Source organism: Myxocyprinus asiaticus, chromosome 36 (genome assembly GCF_019703515.2).
Source record: "Myxocyprinus asiaticus isolate MX2 ecotype Aquarium Trade chromosome 36, UBuf_Myxa_2, whole genome shotgun sequence".
Lineage (NCBI taxonomy): Eukaryota > Metazoa > Chordata > Actinopteri > Cypriniformes > Catostomidae > Myxocyprinus > Myxocyprinus asiaticus.
In genome coordinates, this window is record NC_059379.1 from 19,291,356 (window position 1) to 19,315,534 (window position 24,179).

The 24,179-nt window shown below is 37.9% G+C and overlaps 1 protein-coding gene across 10 annotated transcripts in view; it reads right to left on the minus strand.

Moving 5' to 3' along the window:
• The window catches only part of LOC127426713 (neurexin-1a), a 220,116-nt gene that overhangs the window by 29,478 nt on the left and 166,459 nt on the right, over positions 1-24,179 (minus strand). For 5 of the 10 annotated variants that reach the window (XM_051673672.1, XM_051673675.1, XM_051673670.1 and 2 more), the window contains 3 exons: positions 10,374-10,545; positions 4,262-4,351; positions 2,681-2,997 (listed from right to left, as the gene is read on the minus strand). In XM_051673672.1, coding sequence (XP_051529632.1) covers positions 2,681-2,997; positions 4,262-4,351; positions 10,374-10,545 — 579 coding nt within the window. The remainder of the gene's footprint in view (positions 1-2,680; positions 2,998-4,261; positions 4,352-10,373; positions 10,546-24,179) is intronic. The other 5 variants (XM_051673679.1, XM_051673678.1, XM_051673676.1 and 2 more) reach the window with 1 other exon arrangement.

Below are 24,179 nucleotides of genomic sequence, written 5' to 3' on the forward strand. Positions count from 1 at the left end.
CAAAAACACCTGATTACAATAGGAGTTTTTGCAGTGATATTTTTTAATGAATTAAATTGAATAAAAATCCAAGTATTTTTTTCCTTGTAATTCAGTGAATGTCATTAGAGGTATTTTTAAAAGATGATTTCTTCCCCCAATTTATTGTGGTATTCACGTTTAATAAAACCTATTAAGTCGAGGCAAAAGACGAATAGTCGGTTAAGAGCTAATGATTAATCGTTGCAATAATCAACAAATAGTCGAATAATCATTCTAATAATCATTAGATTAATCGATTATCAAAATAATCGTTAGTTGCAGCCCTATACCTTAAATGCATTAAATACTGTAAATGTCATTGATGACTTTTTCATGAAGAAGTCCAGGTGTGTGCAGTTTTGAAACCACAGATCCTTGATTTTTTGCACAAAAATGGACGGCAAAAGATCTGCCCAAAACATGGACGGTACTAACCTCACAATGTTTCACTGGGGGGCACCAATCTAAAGTCTCACCTAGGTGGCCAAAAGAGTCTGGGCTGGCCCTGGATGTGAGGAATCTGTTGTGTACATTGACAATTTAACGATGACTGGAAGTGCATCACTAAGCACCAGCATTTGCTTCTGTAACATGCCGTGATTTTCTGACGTGGTAGTATGTCCCAAACCTTGCACACCTTTTTGCTACATACTTACTTACATACTGTTCCATTACAAAAACAGAACACACTTTTAGGGCATAGTATAAGTAGACAAATTGGGATGCAGCGTTAGTCTAGTCTCCCAGTAGCCCCCAGCACACTGTCTTCTCCTGAGCCACAGCACATCCACAATAGAAGTGGCCAATCACTTTATGTCTCAAAGCAATTGAGTTGTGCTTGGCCGAAATCCTTTGCTAGTTCGATAACATGTTATCCAGCCACAGGCTTGTCTTTAAGTGCACTGGTCTTGGTCTCAAGACCTCTTTTGCTTGAGAAAGCCCTGAGTTCAGTTTAAACCAGCCTTGTTGATGTCAGGGCTAGTTATTGAAAATGCCACTTATAGTGTTTTGGATGGCAAAAGTGAAACTAAAGGAGTGTATGTGAGAGAAATACAAAGAGTGAGAGTGGGTGTGTAGTCAACCAATCACAGCGCAGAACTAAACAAAAAGATACTGGCCCAGAGAATACACAGCCTGCCTGCTTCAATCTGAACACACCAATTAGAACTGGGTGGTATGATAATATTTACTGTGCATTGGTAGAAATGTGTTAACTGGTAGAGATTTTACCGATGTTATACTGTTAATACCAAGGCAGATATATCAGTGTACATTGGCCAATTTACAACAAATAGGACTAGTCCAATTACAATTTAAAGCCAAAACTATTCATTTCATAATAGCAGTACTACTATTTTTAGTCTTTTTTTTTAATTTAGTTATTTTAGGATTTATGCATTTCAATTTCATGAAAAAATTCCATGAAGTTCAACAGTAATCTTTAAGAGAATAAAATGTAAAAAAATAAAAATAAATAATATATATATATATATGTATATATATATATATATATATATATTTTAATTTTGTTAAAAATTACACAATTTGATGGAATTTTGTTCTGAAATTGAAATGCGTAAATCTTAAAAATAGGCCAAAATATGGCTACCACCCCTGTAGTTCGCTAGTTCGCTAGTTCGAATCCCAGGGTGTGCTGAGTGACTAGGGAGGGTAGAGTCACATGGTGTAACCTCCTCATGGTCGCTATAATGTGGTTCGTTCTCGGTGGGGCACGTGGTGAGTTGGGCGTGGTTGCCGCGGTGGATGGCGTGAAGCCTCCACATGAGCTATGTCTCCGTGGCAATGCGCTCAACAAGCCACGTGATAAGATGCGTGGGTTGACGGTCTCAGACCGGAGGCAACTGGGATTCGTCCTCCGCCACCCGGACTGAGGCGAATCACTATGCGACCACGAGGACTTAAAAGCGCATTGGGAATTGGGCATTCCAAATTTATTAAAGTATTTAACTCTTTCAGACCCCAGGGACAAAAAAATTAAAAATATCATCATGCTTTATTTCTACTCTAAATGCAGCCATAAATGATAATCAATCACAAAAATCAGTTTATGTTAAGGTTTTAAAAGTTATCTCTGGTGTGCGTTTACAATGGACATTGGTTCTGAATTATGCAATTTTTTTGCCTTGTGTCACATGCCACCATGCTTTATTTCAAAGGAAGATTTTCTTTGTTCAAAAAGTAACAATTTGTGATACCATTTGACTTGGCAGCATCAAATCAAATAACTCTGTGATCTGGGTGGCACCAAACTTAAACCTTATAAAAATTTAAAATAAAAAACACCAGAGAAAACGTATTTCCATTGGAATTGATGCAGAGTCTGAAAGGGTTAATTCACAGGATTATTTAGAAATAGGCATGGCCACATGTTTATTCAAATATAAACCATTTTTTCTTAGAATTCCAACAAAAAAAAAATAACAATATCACACTATATACTATACACTTCCATGATGATGTAAAATTATAATACTTTGATATTGTGAGATTTTTATCATACCATCCACCATCATACATTCAGTGTTTGCTCATCAATTTACATATTCCATTTTCATGAAAGAAAATAATATATGAAATAACCAGCAACAGCTTACAAAGGACATGAAAAAAAAAAAAGATTCATGCAGAGGCCACTGACCTGTGGCGTTGTCGTCTGCTTGCCCTGGCGGTTGGACGCAGTTGTAGTGGTGATGTCAGTGATGGAAGGAGATGTCTCTGAGCGGTTGCCCGTGGCAGAAGCGCTGGATTGGGGCGTAATAGAAGAGGAGGGCATGTCCCCCACCAGGCGGGCACTACCCTCCACACGCACGTTGGGGTCGCCCTCTGCAGCCATGTTTAGAACTTTGAGGCCATTGTAGTATAGCCCTGAGAGCTGACCCTGGAAGGGCCGACTGCCCTTCTCCCAGCCTCCGATCTTTATGGTGGTCTGACTGTTGAAGATAGTAAGCTGCCGACCTGCCGGGAAACAACGTTACAGAAAATACAAGAGGGTTCAACGCCCGCTCCCCCACGCTGCAGAAACGCACACATACACATGCACACACGCACGCACACATGAACAAAGAACTGATGGAAGTCCTGATGGTAAAACACAGAATAACCGTAACCTAATTTTCCCTAGGTATCATAAAAGCAATAAATTACACTAATGCTAACAGCAACACTGGTAATTTATCGACTATAATTTAATGGGCTGCTGTTGGCAGAAAGTAAATAAATGAAGGGGATGAGAAAGCTGGGTCCCCCCAAAAATCAATGGGATTTTGCTAAAAGGACAATCAAAAAACATACAAAGATAAAATATTCATTACATGTGAAAAATACAAAATTTCCTCTTATCCTTATCCTTTCCTCTTATATGAAAATTACTTTTAATCTGCAAGTACATTGGTCTAAAGGATGTACAAATCTATAAATGTGAATATCTGTATTCACAGTTCTAGTGCATTTGATTGAGATTGTCTTTCAGCAAGGGCAATGGCAATTAAAATTAATAAGACTGAAATAAGGTTTATATGGAGAATGGTTTTACAGCTACATGACACATTACAAATGATTCATCATGGTTAGAATTTCCATTGAAAAGGAAAGCAAGAAAACAAGCAAACTTTAAAACAAATCACTTGGAACGATTCAATTTGTTACATACATTGCAGCATGCATTCAAGTCTTTTCCCTTCTTGTGTGTTTAATTTGCTTGTTAAAGGGACTTCATATCTGATGCCAATAATCATTGACGCTATTTAAGAGACATTTGCTTTGAGATTTTAACTGTGCACTTTAGCAGTTTCCAAAAGAAGTATGTTTAGCATGAAAAGTAAATATGCATATGTAAATTAAATAGTGTGTGTACATCACTATGAATTCAAATAATTTGGATTGTGGGCATATACTTTAATTAGTCATTTAGATTATTACAGCTGCAAAAATAAATTATTTAAGTATTTTTAATGGTGTAAACATATTTTGTTAATGACTGAACTAACTTCAGTTATCAGTATATTACCAGTCCCTTTAACCTCTGATTGACAGGTTTACAAGTACAGTATAACAACACATTATTAAACTGTGCAGTGCAAATATTACAAACTACATTTGTTTAATTTTTAAACTTGGTTATACAGGGGATTTATGTTTTAGATGGTTTATTTGTTGTGCAAAATATCACTTGCTTATGATAAAATTATCTTTTATTTAAAGTTTTAATCAGTGTTTTTACCTTTGTCGAGTAGCCATTCGTCAACTACTCGACCAAGCCGATATGGGATTCGCTGTCTAGCAATCGCCAGGCGTTCGTTATCAATGTTGCCTTTAAAGTTTAAAGAGACATTTCATTGTTAAAAATCTGAAAGGTCAAAGATTAAAAGCTACAGTAAAACATATGCCTCAACTGTCTGTTTTTTTTTCCTTTACTTTCTGTTTTTATTTGGAACACCAAGGTTGCATACATAAGAATGATAAAGCTTTTCATTCAATTAACTTATAAAATTTAAGCATACAAATTAAACCTATTTTAATATAAGCACTGTGCTATGTTAAATATGCACCTACTCTTTATATGTTAAGAGAAACCAACCAAACCCAATCACGTTTATACATCATATCACTCCTTTACATGGTACATTAACAAAATAGTAATCCTTTTAAATCTTTTTAGCAGATTTTTCATCTAGTTATACATGAAAACTAGCTCATTTTAACCTAAATATTGACATTACAGTACATTCCAGCGTTTTGCAACCAATTTGATTTTAGCAACACATTTGCTATCTAATCTATTTTTGAAAAGATAAATTTCACATTATCAGATCACAATACATTTGAAAACATCAAAGTAGCAGAAAACACTCAAAGGATTAAAGCAACAGGAAGATTATCAGTTCAACAGTAGGCATGTGAAATCAGTCACTGTTTATAAATTTGGGCTCCCCATGTGAATTTGAAACTGCACTGACAAAAGCTTTGACCTCAGAGATGTCTATGGAACATACGCAAACATTTACATACTAAAGTGTTCACTGTAGAGTGAATTATTCCACCTTGGCAATTAGCTATGTATAAATGTAGACATTTAAGCAGCATGTCAAGGTTGAGCCAAATTGCTCATTGAATTCAGATTATTTGAAAACATTTACTCCTCTCCTATTATAGCCCACATGTACTGTGATTACAACTCCTATCTTCAAGGGGGAAATTCAACATGAACCTATATGAAAGAGTATAATTATACTACACAATGTTTTACCCTATGAGCATATAACTTGTTATTTGTCAATCAAATATGAGTCTGCAATCATGTCTTGCTCTCTCTCTCTCTCTATGTTTAAAGTGAAGTTTAAAATATACATGAACATGTTTCCTTGATGAGACTTGGGAGACGAGAAATAACTAGCCTGAATAAAGGCTGCAATGTGAGAAATTCTGTGAGAGAAATCTAGTTTCTTCATATGCACACACTTTAAGGCTGTGAAACTAAAGTTAAAGGAATAGTTCACCAAAAAAATCATCATTCAAGTCATCATTTACTCCCTCAAGTTGTTATAAACCCATATGACATTCTTTCCTCTGTGGAACACAAAAGGAGAATGTTTAAGAATGTAGGCTACATGTCATTAAAAAAATAAAAATAAAAAAATGTAGGAGCTTTCAAGCTTAAAGTGGTCCATACGTCTTATGTACTACACTCCAAGTCTTCTGAAGTAATATGATGGCTTAGTGTGAGGAACAGACAGAACAGAGCGTGCAAGTCGTGTGGACAACTTTTGTGATTCATGATGTTGCTGTCATGACCTTTTGAAGATTGAAACAACCTTCTTTCAAAATGTCTCCTTATGTGTTCCAATGTAGAGAGAAAAGTCAAAGTCATACATGACTTGAAGGTTTGTAAATGATGACATCATTTTCAGACACTAAAGTCTTATGCCAATGCAAATGACTATGGCTGTTCAACACTTTGCACTTTGAGGTAAAGCTCTTTATTCTGTATCCAACACTGAAATGGCACTACTAAATTGCTCTTCAAACACAGCACAATACTGTTTTTGATAGGTGATTGCAGTGGGAGAACACCCGTATTCAGGGAAATAAGGCCCCATCAGGGTTGTGCATAAGAAGAGAAGGAGTGCTAGATTTTGGACTTGGGTCTGCTGTGGAACGAGAACGCTGATATTTTACTGTGAGATCGCAATGATAGCCGAAACCCAATCATTCCCTTTCATTTTTCTCTTTTCCTTTCATTCATTTGTATTTTTTCTCTCATTAATTCTCTTGTTTTCTATCTCTCTCTATGTCCAGTCAGGTCTAACTGTGATTTATTTCTAGTTGTGCACTTTACCTAGATTAATCAAAAGTGAAAGGTAAAATTTGTCTCAAATCAATGCTTAAAAGAAACAAAGAGAGAGAGAGAGAGAGAGAGAGAGAGAGAGAGAGAGAGAGAGAGAGAGAGAGAGAGAGAGAGAGAGAGAGAGAAAATAATAGGAGCTCTTGAAGCGGGATGGACTGGATGACTGAGGACAAGTTGCGTGCATGATTGCTTGAATGCACACAAATGCGCGCACACGCATGCCCACCCACTCACCCACTCATTCACATACACACAGAGTGGTCATGTTCTGTTTAAATGAGGGGGCAGTTGCCTCAAGGTTTCTCTATATAGTGTAAATGACTGCCTAGTTAGCATAGCTTGCTAACAGTCTGAACATCATACCTTCGTAAATATTCATGCACTTCCCTGTTTCAGCTAGGACATTTAAATAATCCAAGGCATAGAATTCTTTCTTATATCTTCTTATATCTGAGGGCCTCTCAGTAAAGTGAAAATGACTGTCTAGTTAGCTTAGCTTGCTAACAGTCTGAACATCCTACCTTTGTAAATATCCATGCACTTTCTTGTTTTAGCTAAGACATCTAAATAATCCAAGACAAATAATTATTTCTATATTCTTATATCTGGTCTGCAAACATTTGCAAAGCTAAGCAAAACACAGTGATTTTCAAGGACGGCATTCACACCACAATTCAACTCTCCGCCAGTCTAAACCACATGCTGTGGCCATTTTGTGCGTGCAGCAGCTGTATAGTTTCACATGGCGGCTATATTAGAAAAATTCAAGGACTAAACATTCCACAATTTCTGTACAAATTATGGAAAAGATTCTCTAAACAGTTATAAGTGGTTTACGTCCATTTAAAACTCATTTGGATGGGGCATGAAGCACAGGCGACTCTTTTAAGGGGGCTTTAGCCATTCTTTTGTCTCAGTACTACTAAAAATCTGTGATTAACTGAACTGTCAGCATCCTTAAAAGTCTGTGATTTTGTGATCTTTCTTCACGTTTGCTGAAGACAGTGGCTGCAGTAAAGTTATCTTTGGTGCACTCTAAATTCCTCCCTTACCAGTCAAGAAATAAAATGTGACATTAAAATATTTGTCACACTAGGTAGCCTATTATCCTTCCTAGTGACAGACCAGCTTCTTTAATGCTCATTCACCCAATTTCCATTCTAATGAAATCACAAAATAAAATGCAATATAAAAAGATCCTGATATGCATCTACTGACAAACTCGCGACCTCTGACTCTTTAAGCAGAACATCTTAAAGCCAGATCATCTCATATTTGGGTAAGGGGCTGAGACCCCCTGAGGTTAAAAAGGCTCTAAAATTGCCCCTGACATAAAGAAATAATGAGATGGATCAAATAAGTGTTTCAGTTTGATATCTCTATGGGTTTACTTCCTTTTCATTGAACTCCTATATATGTATAATTACTGCATATAAATACAATTTGTTAGGTGAAAAAAATGACAGTAGAAGTTAAGAGTAGGAGGAAAACCTAATGATTTCGATGTATGCTCTTGCTATACTAGTTACAGAACTAATTATTCAAGATAAACAAGCTGCCCTTTTTTGTTCCACTTCTTACTGGTTGTCAATTTAAATTCTGTGCATTTAATATCTCTTCTAATGTGGAGCTGAGTCAATCAAGAGCTGATTATAATGAAGCAGTCATGACTAATTTTCTTTCTTTTTTTTATTTTTATATTTCAGTGGAAAAGTTTCTTCCATTCTGCCATGGACATAAGAGGCATTAGTATTCAGACAATCATGCACACTGCTCTCTAAATCCACAGACACAATGGAAACAGGAAGCTGAGAGAAAATGGCACATTACAATGGCTTCATTTTAACAAGCAATTCCAAAAAAAAAAAAAAGAAAACTTCCACTCTAAATGAAAAACGCTGTTGGTATTTGGGTTGTTTGTTTATACCAAAACAATGAGGAGGTCTTGACTAAGGTAAAAAATGAACTCCTTTCTCTGTCATTGACTTGCCTGTCTCCATCTCTATTTTTTCGATATGTATTCTTTATAGGCCTGTTGTCTATTCTATAACCATATTTAGTTTTAACGAATGTCCTAGTTTGCTTACACTGTTGTAAATACAAAATGTCAACGCTTGGATTAATATAATCCTGTTCAGAGTCTATATTGTGCTCGAAATTAAATAATACAACACGGAATTCTATGCAACATAGAGCACTATATGCATCTACAATGTATCAAGTGTGTCTCATGAGTGTTGCATTTTGAATAAGGCTGCATTTTTCATGCACATTTTCAATTTAATAATGACCCCATGGACTGCAAATTTGAGCAACAGACGACCACGTACCACTTACGGGAAGCATGAGATTTTCTGCACTCCATTAATGCTTCAGTCATCGAATACTTTGACACAACATTTACCATCAACACCCTTTCATGTCTGTTCCCTAGAACAGGGGTATTCAATTAAAGTTCCAAGAGGTCCGGTCTCTACCTTTCCTTCCCAGCAAAGGTCCGGACAATAATACGTACATTACATGGTGTCAGTAGTCATATGGCTTTGAAATTATTTAATATATATTTTTGAATCGTTTTTATAACTTGCCACATTGGCAGCAATAGTTCTTTGTAAAGAAATATAAAAATAAATATTAAACAGTCAAAATTGTCTCTTCAAAACTGGGCAGGGATGAGGACATTGGGCGCTGGAGACAGCCAAAGTAGTGGGGCCTTTTGACAGATAAAAAATACTGTTCAGAGGTGTCCCCTGAGAGAAAATTTATAAAAATGTAAAAGTCTGAATTGGCCATTAAATCTGATGATCTACAAACAAACAATTTACATTACAACAGTGAAGCATTAAAATACTATCTGTTTAATTTAAGTATAAATAGGGTTTATTTTTCCATGCCATGATGACATGTCTGATTAAACAAATATATTAATAAATAACAATATTTCACAAAATTAGAACAAAAATCTGTTTGTTTGTTATAAAAAAGGCTCCTAACATGCTGATTAATGAAGCTATATTTAGATAGAAAAAACATCCTGACACAAACCTGGCTTAGCTGAACCATCTGAATCACAAATCAGACAGATGGAGATAGTTTCAGTTTGCTTCATTTTTGTTTCTACAGTGTGTTTAAGCAAAAGACGGCAGTATCTGTAGTGGGGTCTCCGCTACTTTTGTTAAAATAACCACGCCTGTTCTACGTACAGTAAATCAGACTTTATGCGTGCCTCATGTCTATAGCTGAGAGAGAGTCAACGCGCAGAGAGCAGGAATAAGTGCGTAGCGCTGGATGCGCTTTAATCCCGCTCTAGAGAGGAATATTTCTCTCTAGCGCGTAACGCACTATTCCCGCTCCACATGCGTATAGACTTATGCTTACACAATAACTTAGCCCGGTGTCAGATAACTAGCACAAAGATTTAGATCTCGGATCGGATTGAAGTGTCCTTTGGTCCGGATCCGGACCAGAGTCTGCCCTATTGAGTACCCCTGCCCTAGAAGAAAAGAATATTTAAAGTTCCCAAAGAATCTCTGTAACGGAAGTGGTGCTTTAAGAAGAGCTTGAAGTAAAAGACAAATTAAAAGACTAATACAGCCGCCTCTTTTCATCATGATTGACAAACGAGAGCAATAGGATTATTTCTCATCTCTGATCTCTTGTCAAGCTTTTGTCAGGGCTTTTCAGGCGACTGAGAGGCTGGCGAATTTGATAACCCTGGCTCTGACATTTTCAGCCTTCTAAAGCCCCAAGAGCAATCATCTCTGCTGACATTTGGAAAGGATACCAGGGTTACCTTTTTTAACAGTTAGAAACCACAGTCACAGACAAAGGCATTTTGTCCTTAACCCTCTGATTCAGACACTTTTTCTGAGCTCCGCCAGCCTTTTATTGTTCCTATTGTGCATAGCTGCATGACTGTGATTGCGTGTGTGTGTGTGTGTGTGTGTGTGTGTGTGTGAACATACATATAAAGGCTGAGGGCTCTTACCTGTTGGGTAGCGCTCTATGATTGGCAGATCATCCACCTGCAACGTGGCGTTACCACCACTTCTCGTAAAGCGAATTATGTGGTACTTTCCATCATTTACAAACTTTGAGGTTTCTTCAATGTTTATGTCATCAGTGCCCACATTGAACACCACTTTGATATTTCCTTTTTCCTGTAAATATAGAGAGAAAGAAAGAGAGAGGAAGATACAATAAGAAGACTTTAAGATCCCGTCACGGCCCCAAGCATTCTGTTCTGATCTGCTCCACTAACATATAAAAAGACATAAAGCAGTCAAGTTTTATGCAGTGGCTTATTTTAGCACATGAGCATCACACTTAATGAGCATCATTCTGCGTTAGCGAACTTGTGGAAGACAATTCTTGATTATTAATAAAGGCCCTCATAAAGAGACATCTATAGTCCATCTTAACTGGCAACATAACAAATGTACCAAATTTATCAAGGACCAAAACAAGGTGATAGTTTATCAGCCTGTGCACAATTTGTCCTGACGGCACAGTGCATCACAAAGATTTACCGGCACTTTAATACGCCAGCAAAAGGCAGCATTCATATTTAATAACGAAAATATCTATAATTTATGTTTTAATGGGGCTATTACATGAAGGCAATAAATAATTACAAGGATATTTGGAAGTCTTTTTCTCACTTTTAGCACTTTCAGACTTTCTCTTTTTAGAAAACACCTGATTAGTTAGAATATCTTTATGACTATGTAAATCTGAGAGGATGCAACAGTTTTGACTCAGACATTTAGTAAATGTTATATGGTGGTCAAATGCATGTTTTATGTATATTTTGTAATGAATGTTTAATTGCGTGTGATATGTAAGGGATCACGTACCATCAGCTGTTCATTATCGCAAAATAAACCTTGCAAGGGGCGACCAACCTGAAGGACTGTACATGATCATACTTATTACATGGCTACTTACTAAACAAATAAATATTTGAACATGAAATATTGATTTGAAAAAGAGACCACATAATATGAGAAACATAAAACTAGCACAGCTATACAGTTTAAGGAATAGCATGCCTCTTCTGTAGTCAATTGTACAATTTAACAGTTATTACACACAAACATTTGATTGCAGAATGCTGCAACTGACAAAACAGAATCAAGTCTTCCGGAAAGCTGTATAACAAAGCAGGATAACATCAATAAATTAATAAAGTAAAAGAGGTTAGAAGTAATAAATAATGCTAAAACAAGCGAGGGCTTATTTCATTCCAAAAAAGGCACAAACACACACATGCCACATTTAGGGCAAAAGAGCGTTACCAGCAGCAATCCATAATTTTAAAGGGGGTGGAAACATTGCAAGATGTCAAAATAAAATTTACTATGTCACACATTAAGCCTTGTAAACTAAATAATACTACTTTTTCATTCCGGTTCATGTTCAAAAGTTTCTCAACAAGCCCAAGGGCAGATAACATAATCGAATCACAGGAAATCACAGGGAAAAAAAATAACCGTATAAGAGTTTTTCCCCTTGAACTCAGTGCCTGAAGGCAATATGCTGGTCATACAGAATAACATGTGACAGTATCACTGGAATGGAATCTAATCTTTATTCTGCCACGTTGGTTGTCATCTTCAGTGTAAATTTTCATTAATGCATGTTCCTATTGTATTAAGATACAGGCTGTAATAGTGAGATCATTCCATGCGGTATGCACCCACACCACTAGATGGCCTCAATCTTTAATGCTTTCTTAAACACTGATACAGCTCAGTGGGTGGGATTCGCTTTGCAAATTCCAATAATAAGTATGCCTTCTCATAAAAACCAAAAAAACATTTCTAATAATATTCACTTATTTCTCTATTTAAACCGTAACCATGCCCACTCTATGCTATCCTCAATGACCTGCATGCCTACACATACAAGCACACATTACCTAGTTAACTCAAAAACTTGCTGCAAATAGTTTTATGAACACTATTACAAGCTTGTAAATGAGCGCAGGCAATCATAAAAATCTTTATTTGACATTTTTACGACAAATGAGGGCCATTTGCTTAAAATCACAGAAAGAGTCGGTTGTTTCCAGAGCAGCAGATACGTGCAGTACTTCCAATTGATTTGTTACAGATTGAGAAAACTACATGAGGCATTTGAAAATAATGAAATGAGGTGTGTATGAGGGTGATATGAGAATATCCCTTTGTGAATACCCGTAATTCACACCTATCTGCAGAAAAAGAGCAAGCAGAGGACAAATCCCGACACCAGACTTCATTATAGTCTCCCGGGAGATTTGTCTGGCTACACTCAAGCTCTCTCTCTCTGCTTCTCTCTCTCTCTCTCTCTCTCTCTCTCTCTCACACACACACACACACACACACACACACACACACACACACACACACACACACGTTGGTGCAGCTATCATTATGAGGACTCTCCATAGACATAATGATTTGTATAATGTACAAACTATAGATTCTATCCCCTAACCCTACCCCTAAACCTAACCCTCACAAAAAACATTCTGCATTTTTACATTTTCAAAAAAACATAGTTTAGTATGATTTTTAAGAGATTTGAATTATGGGAACACTAGAAATGTCCTCATAAACCACATTTATAGCATAATACTCTTGTAATAATCAGTTTGTAACCTAAAAAAAAGTCCTCATAAACCACTTAACCCCCCCCCCCCCCCCACTCACTTACACACACACACATACACCATGTTGTCATTTCCAGCTGGGCCAAAGCAGGATGTTCCTTCCGCCTCTCACACCACATAATGAAGACAGACTCTGCCTGTTAGCTCCATCCTCTACCCATCAACAGGAACAATGGGGCAGCGTCTCCTTCACCCTCCTCTTCACCCTGCTCTCTCTAAGAGCGTTTCTCTAGGGCCAATCTCTCCTTGCACATCGTTTCAGCTTTTTGGTCAGAGAAGTGATGTGAGAGGTTGGCCTGCGCTCAAATGGGCTGTGACATGCCACGCCCCCTTCTAAATGGAGAATGACCTCTCTTTCACCCCTCAATCCAGACAGTCCCTTCTGGTAGCTGACCTCATCCTTCAGTCAGGGGTTCGACTGCAGGGAACAACACCAAGTCTGATATACAGGAAGCCTGATAAGGGTGATGCTGAGGGATGGGAGGTCTTTTAAAAACTCAAATGACAGGGTTAAATCAACCACATCATGGCCAGAGGGACATCTAAGTATGTGTTATGAACATGCTAATGGTGGATCTTACAAAATGGGAGTCTGTCCTACAGTCAGAGAGCTTCTCCATTAGCTCTCATGTACGTTAAAGTGTTATGTTCACCCAAAAATGATTAATTACTCGTATATTTACTCACTCTTATGTCCTTCTGATTCTGTATGATGTTGTTTTTGCAGTGGAACACAATTTTTTAAAGAATCTTTGCATAGATCTTTACCATGTAATGGCAGTTAATGGTGACTGCAGGCTGTCCAGCTCTATAAAGGAAAAGAAAACAGCAGTGCAGTCTAGCGCATATGCAAGCAAACGCTGTATGCCCACCCGCTGTGTCTTTCTAAGGATTTTATTTACTTTCCATTTCATTAAGGGGCGGGATATTTCTAGAGTCTTCAGTAAAACTGGGGCGATGCCAGAATTTTTCACAGGGGGGCCGGGCAGGGTACAGTGATCAGTCTGGGGTGGCAATTCAATTCTGTCTGATGGAGGGTTAGGGGGATGTGGGGGGTTATATCGTCCGACTGGGGGCGGGAGGGTGTGTGTGTTATATCGTCTGATTGTGGGGGGGGGGCAATGGGGGGGGCATGGCTTCTGGCCCCCTCTCTAGAACTGCCCCTGCAGTGAAATTCTAGTTAGCATTTCACAGCAGTGCTAGTTGACCTAATAGACCTTTTTCACACTCCGGGTTTTGGAACGTGGAAATAAACGATTGCAGGGTAAACTTCGACAGCGGTGAATGGGAGATCACAGCAAATATTATTATCACTTACCCATTTTCTCCAAGACCAAAAGAAAAAAATCCACTATTTACGTTTGTATGACTTTCAAGAAGAGGAAAAAAATAGAGAGCGGTGGACAGTCAGATGAGAGAAGATGCCAAATTTACTGTCACTCTCTCAGCAGCTGTAATCGAACCCCCCTTGCAGCTGTGATAAGTCATTTTTTAAAACTAATTCCAGTGTAATATAACAGTAAGCATAATGTTATAAATTTACACTCAATATTTAAAAAATGTATAATATAAATTTTTTTTATCACAACGTGTCATCACAGTCTGTGAAAAAGGTCTTTTTGCAATGTACAATGACTTCAATGACAATGACTTCGCAGCTAAAGGTCAACATACATATTTATGCATTTAAAAACAACTTTTAAACTTTGTGAAAGTACTGACTGCACCCATGCTAGGTTTTGATGATCTTCGCAGAGTTGTCCAGTAATATCAAATGTAATTTTTTTGGCCTTTTACTTCTGTTAGTGGAGCCTTTTTTGATCGTGAGATCAAATAATTTCAATTTATAAGCTATGTCTTAGTAAAAAAATGTAAGTCATTATTCACTGATAATCTTGACCTCAAATGCAGCTCTCAAATCAAATATGACACTTCTGGTGCAGGTTTGACATCATGACGTTTGATTGCGTCAATTTGTAAACTAAATTGTGAAAATTATAGTGTTCTGAAGCCATATGTTAGTTCTGTGTGAGAATCAGACTGAAATTGAATGAATAGTGAGTGAGGCTGAACATTCTGCAGAACAATTTATTTTTGTGTTCCATGGAAAAGAAAGACACACAGGACTGGAACAACATGAAGATGGCTGAACTATTTCTTTTAAGCATCTCAGCCGCAGAGCTTGAAGTTCTAATAAACCCTTGATTTGAATGAGGGATAAGGCTCAGTCAATGACTTCACAAGCGGTTTCCTCCTGCAAACTTACAGTGGCTATAGTCTAGGAGTGACATAACACAGCAAACCCTATGTCCTACATTCAGTCTCAGGTGTGATCATGTCCCAGTTTTGCAGAATTTTCTGTAATAAAAAAAGAAAAAGAAAAAGAAGGCTCCATTATCAATGCCTCAGGGGCTAAACATACTGGAGTAGAGAGCAAAATTGAGCCGTGACACCAAATCCCAGATTACCACAAAACAACAAATGTTTTGGGTGATATACTTGGAATTCTGTGTTCTCTAAATGATCCCTAAAACAAGTGATGTGGTATCATTTAAAGGGAGGGCTCGTCAAAGCACACGGTTCCACATGGCTGCGTTACGGCCATCCCTGTCCATCTCCAGCTTCATGTCACCTCTCCACCGGGGTCTGCAGTGCAGCTCTAAATATAAAGGACTAATACAACTGGATTCTCATTAGACTCAATGGAGGTTGTTATAGCAACACAGTTCTCCAGAGTTTTCTCGTTTCTTGTAGGCAATTAGATGACAACCACGGTGCCATCCTGATTGACAGAGCATTTCATCTACACTGGAACTGTGGCAATCTACCCTCGCCATGCACAAAAATAATCCAATTGTTCTAAACTTGAGAATAGGTATGTAAAAAATTAATTAGAAGTGAAAAATGGTTTGGGAGGAGTAGGCTTTCCCTCACGCTGCTAAATAAACAATAACATTTCTGTGTATGTTCTGCATTTGTTTTATTACTCAAGTATTAAATTAATCTATGTAATAATTGTGATTATTGTAACAGAATGAATGAGTGCTCCATGAAGAGGAGGCAAACATACACACAAAGGGTTGGGGTGGTTGCTCCGGAAACCTAGAGGACAAGAAGAGTCACTAATGATGTGTCTTATTTAGGGAAGGTGCAGGCAGAAGCTTATGGAGTATGACGGAGTGTGTGTGCCACAGCAGGGATGCTGATCTGCCATGGCATTCAGCTTCAATGACTTGGTGCATCCAGGAAACCAGCCACTTTATATAAAGAGTCCCTCTGAAATACTCTAGCTAATTCCAAGGGAATGCACTTAATTGGACAGAACACCCAGACATGCAATATATGCCATCATAAATAACTTGTGTTTGAAATGAGATCAAAATATCACACCGTGTTTGTTTGATACGCTCCGTAGTGCGTGCAGTCTTATGTTTGAGCACTGCAGGTTAAGTGAAAGATAAATTGTTGGGTCTGCAGAATAATTCCACTTTGGCAAGCAGTTCTTGTTGTTTGAACCCCTCCTCCACCCTCTTTTTGTCTCTCTCCATTGCTTGCGTTCTATCACAATATCGCTTTATCTTCTGGTAAGGGCTGGATCTGGTGAGATCATGAATCTTTTTGGCAGCACGGAATTCTTTTTCAACTTCTGTGAAAACTGAAAATAGCACTCTGTCCTAGTTCCTCGCAAACACTGAAAACCACATGCACTCTATGGGCGTTGTCTCCAGAACTCATCGAGAACTCATGCTCATTGTCTGCACACTGCAGTGCTGAGCTTCTCTTGAGTTTCTCCAGCTCTCTGAGAAAAAGACAAAACAAAAACAGCACCCTGAATGTGAGACGCAATATCTCTGGCAGACAATACCATTTCATATCACAATCTGCAAATCCAATGGCATGCTGAAGCGCTGCTATTTTTGCTGTGATCCTTGTCAACCCGTCACTGGGCTTCAATAGTACGATCTGAGCAACACTCTTTGATGCATTGACTCTAATCTGAAGAAAAAAAAGCGTGGTAAACATTTTTTACAAAAAGCAAAGGAATGAGTGGGCTGAGATTGCCACAAAGACGCCGTTTAAAAGAACACCTGTCTCACTTATTTTGATGAATAAATTTAAATATTCGGCTTTTACTTCTACTGCCATCTGTCTACTTATCCTTTCAGGTACTAAAGATAGCAAAGGCACAGTTTGCCATATGGTGCATTTATTCAGGGAAAAATGGCTGACGAAGTCCAAACATTAAATAGTCTAAGGCCAGTAAAACTGTTCTGTGCAGAACTCATAAATTGCATAATGACCTAGCATACAGTTTGAAGGTATGTAAAAATGACAGACGGCATGAATAACTTATATTCCAATTTTGCAGGTAAGTGAATAAAGGAAGGGTCTTTGGTTTCTGACTGAGAAGCAAAATGAATTTTGTCCAAAGACGTGGCTGTTTCCATCTCAAGCTGCTGGGCAGAGACAGGCATAGTCCACTCTGATGCTATGAGGTCAGCAGACACTTTGCTGTCACTCAGAGCCATGTCACACGTCACTCATGTCTGACCAGGTATGTCCTGCCCACTCAGACACAAGTGAAGCAGAAAATCAGCATCTGTCACTCTTTTTCACTTTCACCTACATCCAAATGTCTGTGCGTGTGCATGTTTGAGCATATGAGTCTCCCGGGCTAGTCTGACTCATTTTGACTGAAAACATCTAATGTATAAATGTACACCACAATATTAAACACAAAAAGATAAAATTGGATCATTTACAAGGATCCATTTAAATTTCATCATTTAAAAGGGATACATTTTGTCACCATTTACTCACCCTGTGTCAAACCTGTGTGACTTTCTTTTTTGCTATATTCTAAGACATTTGAAACAGTACAAAAGCTTTGTGTAAGGAAGAGACTGAAATTTAAGATGTTATTCATTGATAATCTTCCCCTTCGTTGAAACTCTGAAAATTGCATGTGCACCAAAAAGGGTGCGGCATTTGTTCTCATAAATCTCATGAACAAACTTCATTGATGGCAATGGTGCCATATTTGATATGAGGGCTACAGTGGAGGGGAACTTTTTTTTTATTATTAAAAACAACTTAAATTTTAGTCTGTCACACAAAGCTGTTGTATGGCTGTATAAGCTATATATTTATTTTAGGGATCAGAAATTAGACAGTAATTAATTACTAATAATTGGACTTGTATGGGACTAGTTATGGACTTATTTGGAATGATAAGGTATTTATTAGGCATTTGTTTGTTGATTTCTTACCCTTACCTAATAGCCTCTTTACGTTTATTTTTTCCTAACAATTAACTTATTAGGTAAAAACAAAAGATACCAGTAGCTAGTAATGTACAAAATACATCCTTTATAGGTTCTTACTACACTATGTGAATGTGCAACTTATAAGTATAAAATAAATATAGAAGGCAGAGACTTTTGATGCTTAGTGTAAATAGCAAAAAAAAAAAAAAAAAAAAAAAAAAATGCACTAAGGGCAAATGTTTGATGCTATTTTCACCCCTAATAAAATACTACCATACAGTATAGGGGCATCATGTTTACTGTGTTTAATTAGAGTCCTACAGACACCCTACACCAACCCCTACCCCTAAACCTAACCCCAATCTTCCCTGCTTTGTTGAAATGCTATATGCATTCTACATGTATTTCATACTTATAAGCTGCACATTCACACAAGAGTACTAAGAACCAATAAAGGATGTATTTTTTATCATACTAGCTATTGATACTGTATGTTTTGTTTTTAGCAAATAAATTATGACAAAACCAAATATAAAGGGGCTATAAAGCAAGAATAAGAAATCAGCCAATAAAGGCTTAATAAATACTTTATAATGCCAAACAAGTCCAAAACCAATCACTTACAAGTGTAATGATTAATCATGAATTACTGTCTAATTCTTGATCCCTAAACTAAAGTGTTACCAACTTTTTTGTTATTTTGGAGCTTAACAGCACCAGTACCCTTTTCTATATAATGAAAGTGAATGGTTACTGAGTCTGTCAAGCTCCAAACTAACAAGAAAAGCTCCATAAAATTTGTTCATACACAATATTCCAAGTCTTCTGAAGCCATTTAACAGCTTGGTATGAGGAACATGCTGAAATATAAGTCATTCTTCATTGATAATCTTCCCATTTGCGAAAGCTCTAAATGGACAACTAAAATGCATGTGGACTACAAAAATAGCATATTGATTCCAAACAGCATTTGTTCTTACAAGCCTCATGGCCAAATATCATTGATGTCAATGGCACCATATTTTATTTTAGGGCTACAATGGAGGGGAATAAATATCATTGAATAAATTTCAGTCTGTTTGTCACAGAAAGCTGTTGTTCATTTTTATAAGATTTCGAATATAGCATATAAGACGTATGGACTACGTTTAAGATATATATATATATATGTCATTTTAGAGATTGACAGCCCCAGTCCCCTTTCACTTCATTTTTGGGTGAACTATTCCTTTAAGATGGCCAAAGTGCTGGCTCCGTTATTGCTGAATTCTTTCACCTCTTTCTTTCTCCCTCTCACTCTCTATCCCCTTGTCAGTACTACTGTTCACACCTCTGTGCCTCTCGCTGCTGAGTTAGCTGTGATTGTCACCATTCTTCAAATGGACTGATGTGCTCATTAGACTTCCCACACACTCAGACACACATTTTTTTAGCATGAAGAGTGTGAGAGGTCAGAAAGTGCTAATTATTTGGCCAAACCTCGGGGGTATAATCACTTGGCTTTGACTCGTTTACACACATCCTCCATTTCTCCTTCAGTCCTGTCCTGCTTGGCGACAGTTGACAGTAAAGAGGGTGTAGTGCTTTGCATGGCTGCCACTGAAAGCCAGGCAGCCCACAGGGCATTTGGCCATGGGTTCGAGCAGCTGGCAAAATAATCTTCAGCAGAAGACATGTATTTAATAGGCCATTACCCCTTGAATTGCAGAGTGAAAGAATGTGTATGAATATTTTTTTCTTCCTGTACAGTGCTGTTTGTGCACATATCACAATAACTTACAGTTCTCTCTCTCACTATCTCTCTATCTCTCTTTCTCTGTCCTGTTATTTCTCTCTCTCTCTCTCTCTCTGCATGAGCAATGGCTCAATGATTTGGGGTGAACGATGACTAATGATAATCCCCAGTGATGGTGATATGATGAGATTTAAATAAACTCTGTCACAAGTGTTTAGGGTCATAAGCAGCACGGAGCGCAGGGGGAGGGATGCCATTGCCTGTTTGAAAAATTGGGGGCATCAAAGCCCCCTCGTTAACATGGTCAATGATCCTAAGTTAATTCATTTTCTAAAGGCAGTCTCCAGATAATGATATCTTCCTTTCCTGCCAACAGACAGGTTTATCAAAACATCCCATTACATCATCGAACAGTCTCACCATGAATGTCAATACTGACATACTTAATCTTGTCAGAGCCCAAATATAATTAATGCAAATGGAAGGAAAAAATCTTTTTTTGCCCCTGTTAATTAAGAGGTAAAAATGGTAGTGGATATTTATAATGACTTTAACTGCTTTATGGGATGTTAGCGGTGTAGGTACAGCTAATTTACCCTCCTACACACTTGCTGATTCATTTAGTAAATACCTTTTATGCTGGCTTAGCAGACATCAGTCCAACAAACATCAAAAATGGCAGACTAGGCACTGCAGAGACTCCACCAGTCACACATTAGAATTAGCCTAGATATCCACCGCTAATCGCATCAAGACATTAAGGGCCTTTAATTTGCTTCTAAACATTCCCTGCCATCCCTATGCCAAAAAGCCATATATCAGTCATGGATGCCTGATTAATTGTCATGCCAATACAGGGAAATATATAATCTGTGATAATCTTAATTACAGGCATTATGTAAAGTGTTAAATTGCTTGCTCTTATGTAACTTCAGCAAGTTCATTTTAAGGTGCTCCCTACCTCCTTTCACTTCAAATTGAATATATTTCATAAGGAACGAACTGAGATGTGAGGAACTCAGAGTTCCAAGGATATGAAATGAAAAATCATTATTACCGTCTGCCGGGCACCCAATATCATCCTTACTTTCTGAGCTAGGGTTATTTTGCTGATCGATAACACGTAATGAATTAATGTATCTGTACTGCATATTTACATAGTGTACAGAGTTCACATGTACACACCAGCATACAAACTAAAACCTACTGTTAAAGGCGCAGGGTGCTAATTTATTTATTTAAAAAAAAAAATTGTGTAGAAAAAGTTTTGTGTAAAGTGCAAATGTGAGGATTACAACATTATAAACAACATTTTATCAAAATTGACTAGTCAGTGAGTTGGAAAGTGTTTATAAAGGCTGAACTGATTATAACTCAATATACAGGTGCATCTCAATAAATTAGAATGTCGTGGAAAAGTTCATTTATTTCAGTAATTCAACTCAAATTGTGAAACTCGTGTATTATATAAATTCAATGCACACAGACTGAAGTAGTTTAAGTCTTTGGTTCTTTTAATTGTGATGATTTTGGCTCACATTTAACAAAAACCCACCAATTCACTATCTCAAAAAATTAGAATATGGTGACATGCCAATCAGCTAATCAACTCAAAACACCTGCAAAGGTTTCCTGAGCCTTCAAAATGGTCTCTCAGTTTGGTTCACTAGGCTACACAATCATGGGGAAGACTGCTGATCTGACAGTTGTCCAGAAGACAATCACTGACACCCTTCACAAGGAGGGTAAGCCACAAACATTCATTGCCAAAGAAGCTGGCTGTTCACAGAGTGCTGTATCCAAGCATGTTAACAGAAAGTTGAGTGGAAGGAAAAAGTGTGGAAGAAAAAGATGCACAACCAACCAAGAGAACCGCAGCCTTATGAGGATTGTCAAGCAAAATCGATTCAAGAATTTGGGTGAACTTCACAAGGAATGGACTGAGGCTGAGGTCAAGGCATCAAGAGCCACCACACACAGACATGTCAAGGAATTTGGCTACAGTTGTTGTATTCCTCTTGTTAAGCCACTCCTGAACCACAGACAACGTCAGAGGTGTCTTACCTGGGCTAAGGAGAAGAAGAACTGGACTGTTGCCCAGTGGTCCAAAGTCCTCTTTTCAGATGAGAGCAAGTTTTGTATTTAATTTGGAAACCAAGGTCCTAGAGTCTGGAGGAAGGGTGGAGAAGCTCATAGCCCAAGTTGCTTGAAGTCCAGTGTTAAGTTTCCACAGTCTGTGATGATTTGGGGTGCAATGTCATCTGCTGGTGTTGGTCCATTGTGTTCTTTGAAAACCAAAGTCACTGCACCCGTTTACCAAGAAATTTTGGAGCACTTCATGCTTCCTTCTGTTGACCAGCTTTTTAAAGATGCTGATTTCATTTTCCAGCAGGATTTGGCACCTGCCCACACTGCCAAAAGCACCAAAAGTTGGTTAAATGACCATGGTGTTGGTGTGCTTGACTGGCCAGCAAACTCACCAGACCTGAACCCCATAGAGAATCTATGGGGTATTATCAAGAGGAAAATGAGAAACAAGAGACCAAAAAATGCAGATGAGCTGAAGGCCACTGTCAAAGAAACCTGGGCTTCCATACCACCTCAGCAGTGCCACAAACTGATCACCTCCATGCCACGCCAAATTGAGGCAGTAATTAAAGCAATAGGAGCCCCTACCAAGTATTGAGTACATATACAGTAAATGAACATACTTTCCAGAAGGCCAACAATTCACTAAAAAAATTTTTTTTATTGGTCTTATGATGTATTCTAATTTTTTGAGATAGTGAATTGGTGGGTTTTTGTTAAATGTGAGCCAAAATCATCACAATTAAAAGAACCAAAGACTTAAACTACTTCAGTCTGTGTGCACTGAATTTATTTAATACACGAGTTTCACAATTTGAGTTGAATTACTGAAATAAATGAACTTTTCCACGACATTCTAATTTATTGAGATGCACCTGTATAACACAGTTTATAATGCAATGCACATGCCAAGCATTAATACAACTTCTCAGTGAGAGAGTTTACATTAATATGATCTTACACTGATTACCCAGATTTCGCACTACATTTAAACATCTTTACCGGTGTTCATACCGGCTTATTCATTGTGCGCAAGTGTTGTGTGCATTACTGTTCACGTTTTGATGTTAAAAGCAAAAAAATAAATAAAAATAACTTATTGATTTCAAATTAAAAAAAAATCTCTCTCTCTTTTTTTAAATAAGCTGATTTTAGGTAGTTATCATTGTACTGATGTGCAAGTAAACGTATTCAATGAGGGTTTTACAGTGTAAACCGTCTATCTGCTAAAGCACAGCATGCAGTTTAAATATACAGTATATATTTTAAAAATAAATACGATAAAATCTGAAACTAATTGAACTCAATAACAATTTAGTTGGTTGTTGGACAACTGATCAACTAGTCGACCATCGTGACCCATCCCTAGCGAGTATTGTGAAGCACACCGAGGCATTGCGGCACTGGAGCTAAAGTCATATACAGCCACTTGCCCGCATAGTAAACTCCACCAGACGTAGGGCTCAGCTGGAGAAATCATTACCTCACTGTGCTCAGAACGCATTTGCTGAGGCAGTCGTGCAACAGTCACGCCATGATACACCACCCCTGAGAGAGCACGCTGTTTCTACTGGGAATCATGTTTGTGATTACAGCAGGAGTGGGTGTAAAAAAATAGAACGAACGAAAAGATAAAAAAATACACAACTCTCGGAACCTCTTTGCCAAACACTTTCCCGTCCCCACTTGCCTCCACCTCCACCACCTCCCACTCCTCCGGCACAGCATGTCAGAGGAAACGCAGGTTCTATCAAATAGGATCCTCTGAAAGAAAGCGTTGGTAGTGCCTTCTATTCTCAATATTATACAGATTTTATTCATGAGGGCGGTCTGAGGCGCTGGAACTTTCTAAAACAGACCAGCATTTTGAGTGTGGGAGGAGGCGTAGAACACTATGATTACCCTAATGATCATTCACTGGGCTCTTCAGGAGCATGATACTGAAACTCTCTCTCTGTGAGCTTCTGCTCTGGGGTTTATGTGACAATGAATGAACAGCTGGAAGTCTCAGATAAATGTGTGTAATTCTGAGCAAGTTCAGACTTGATG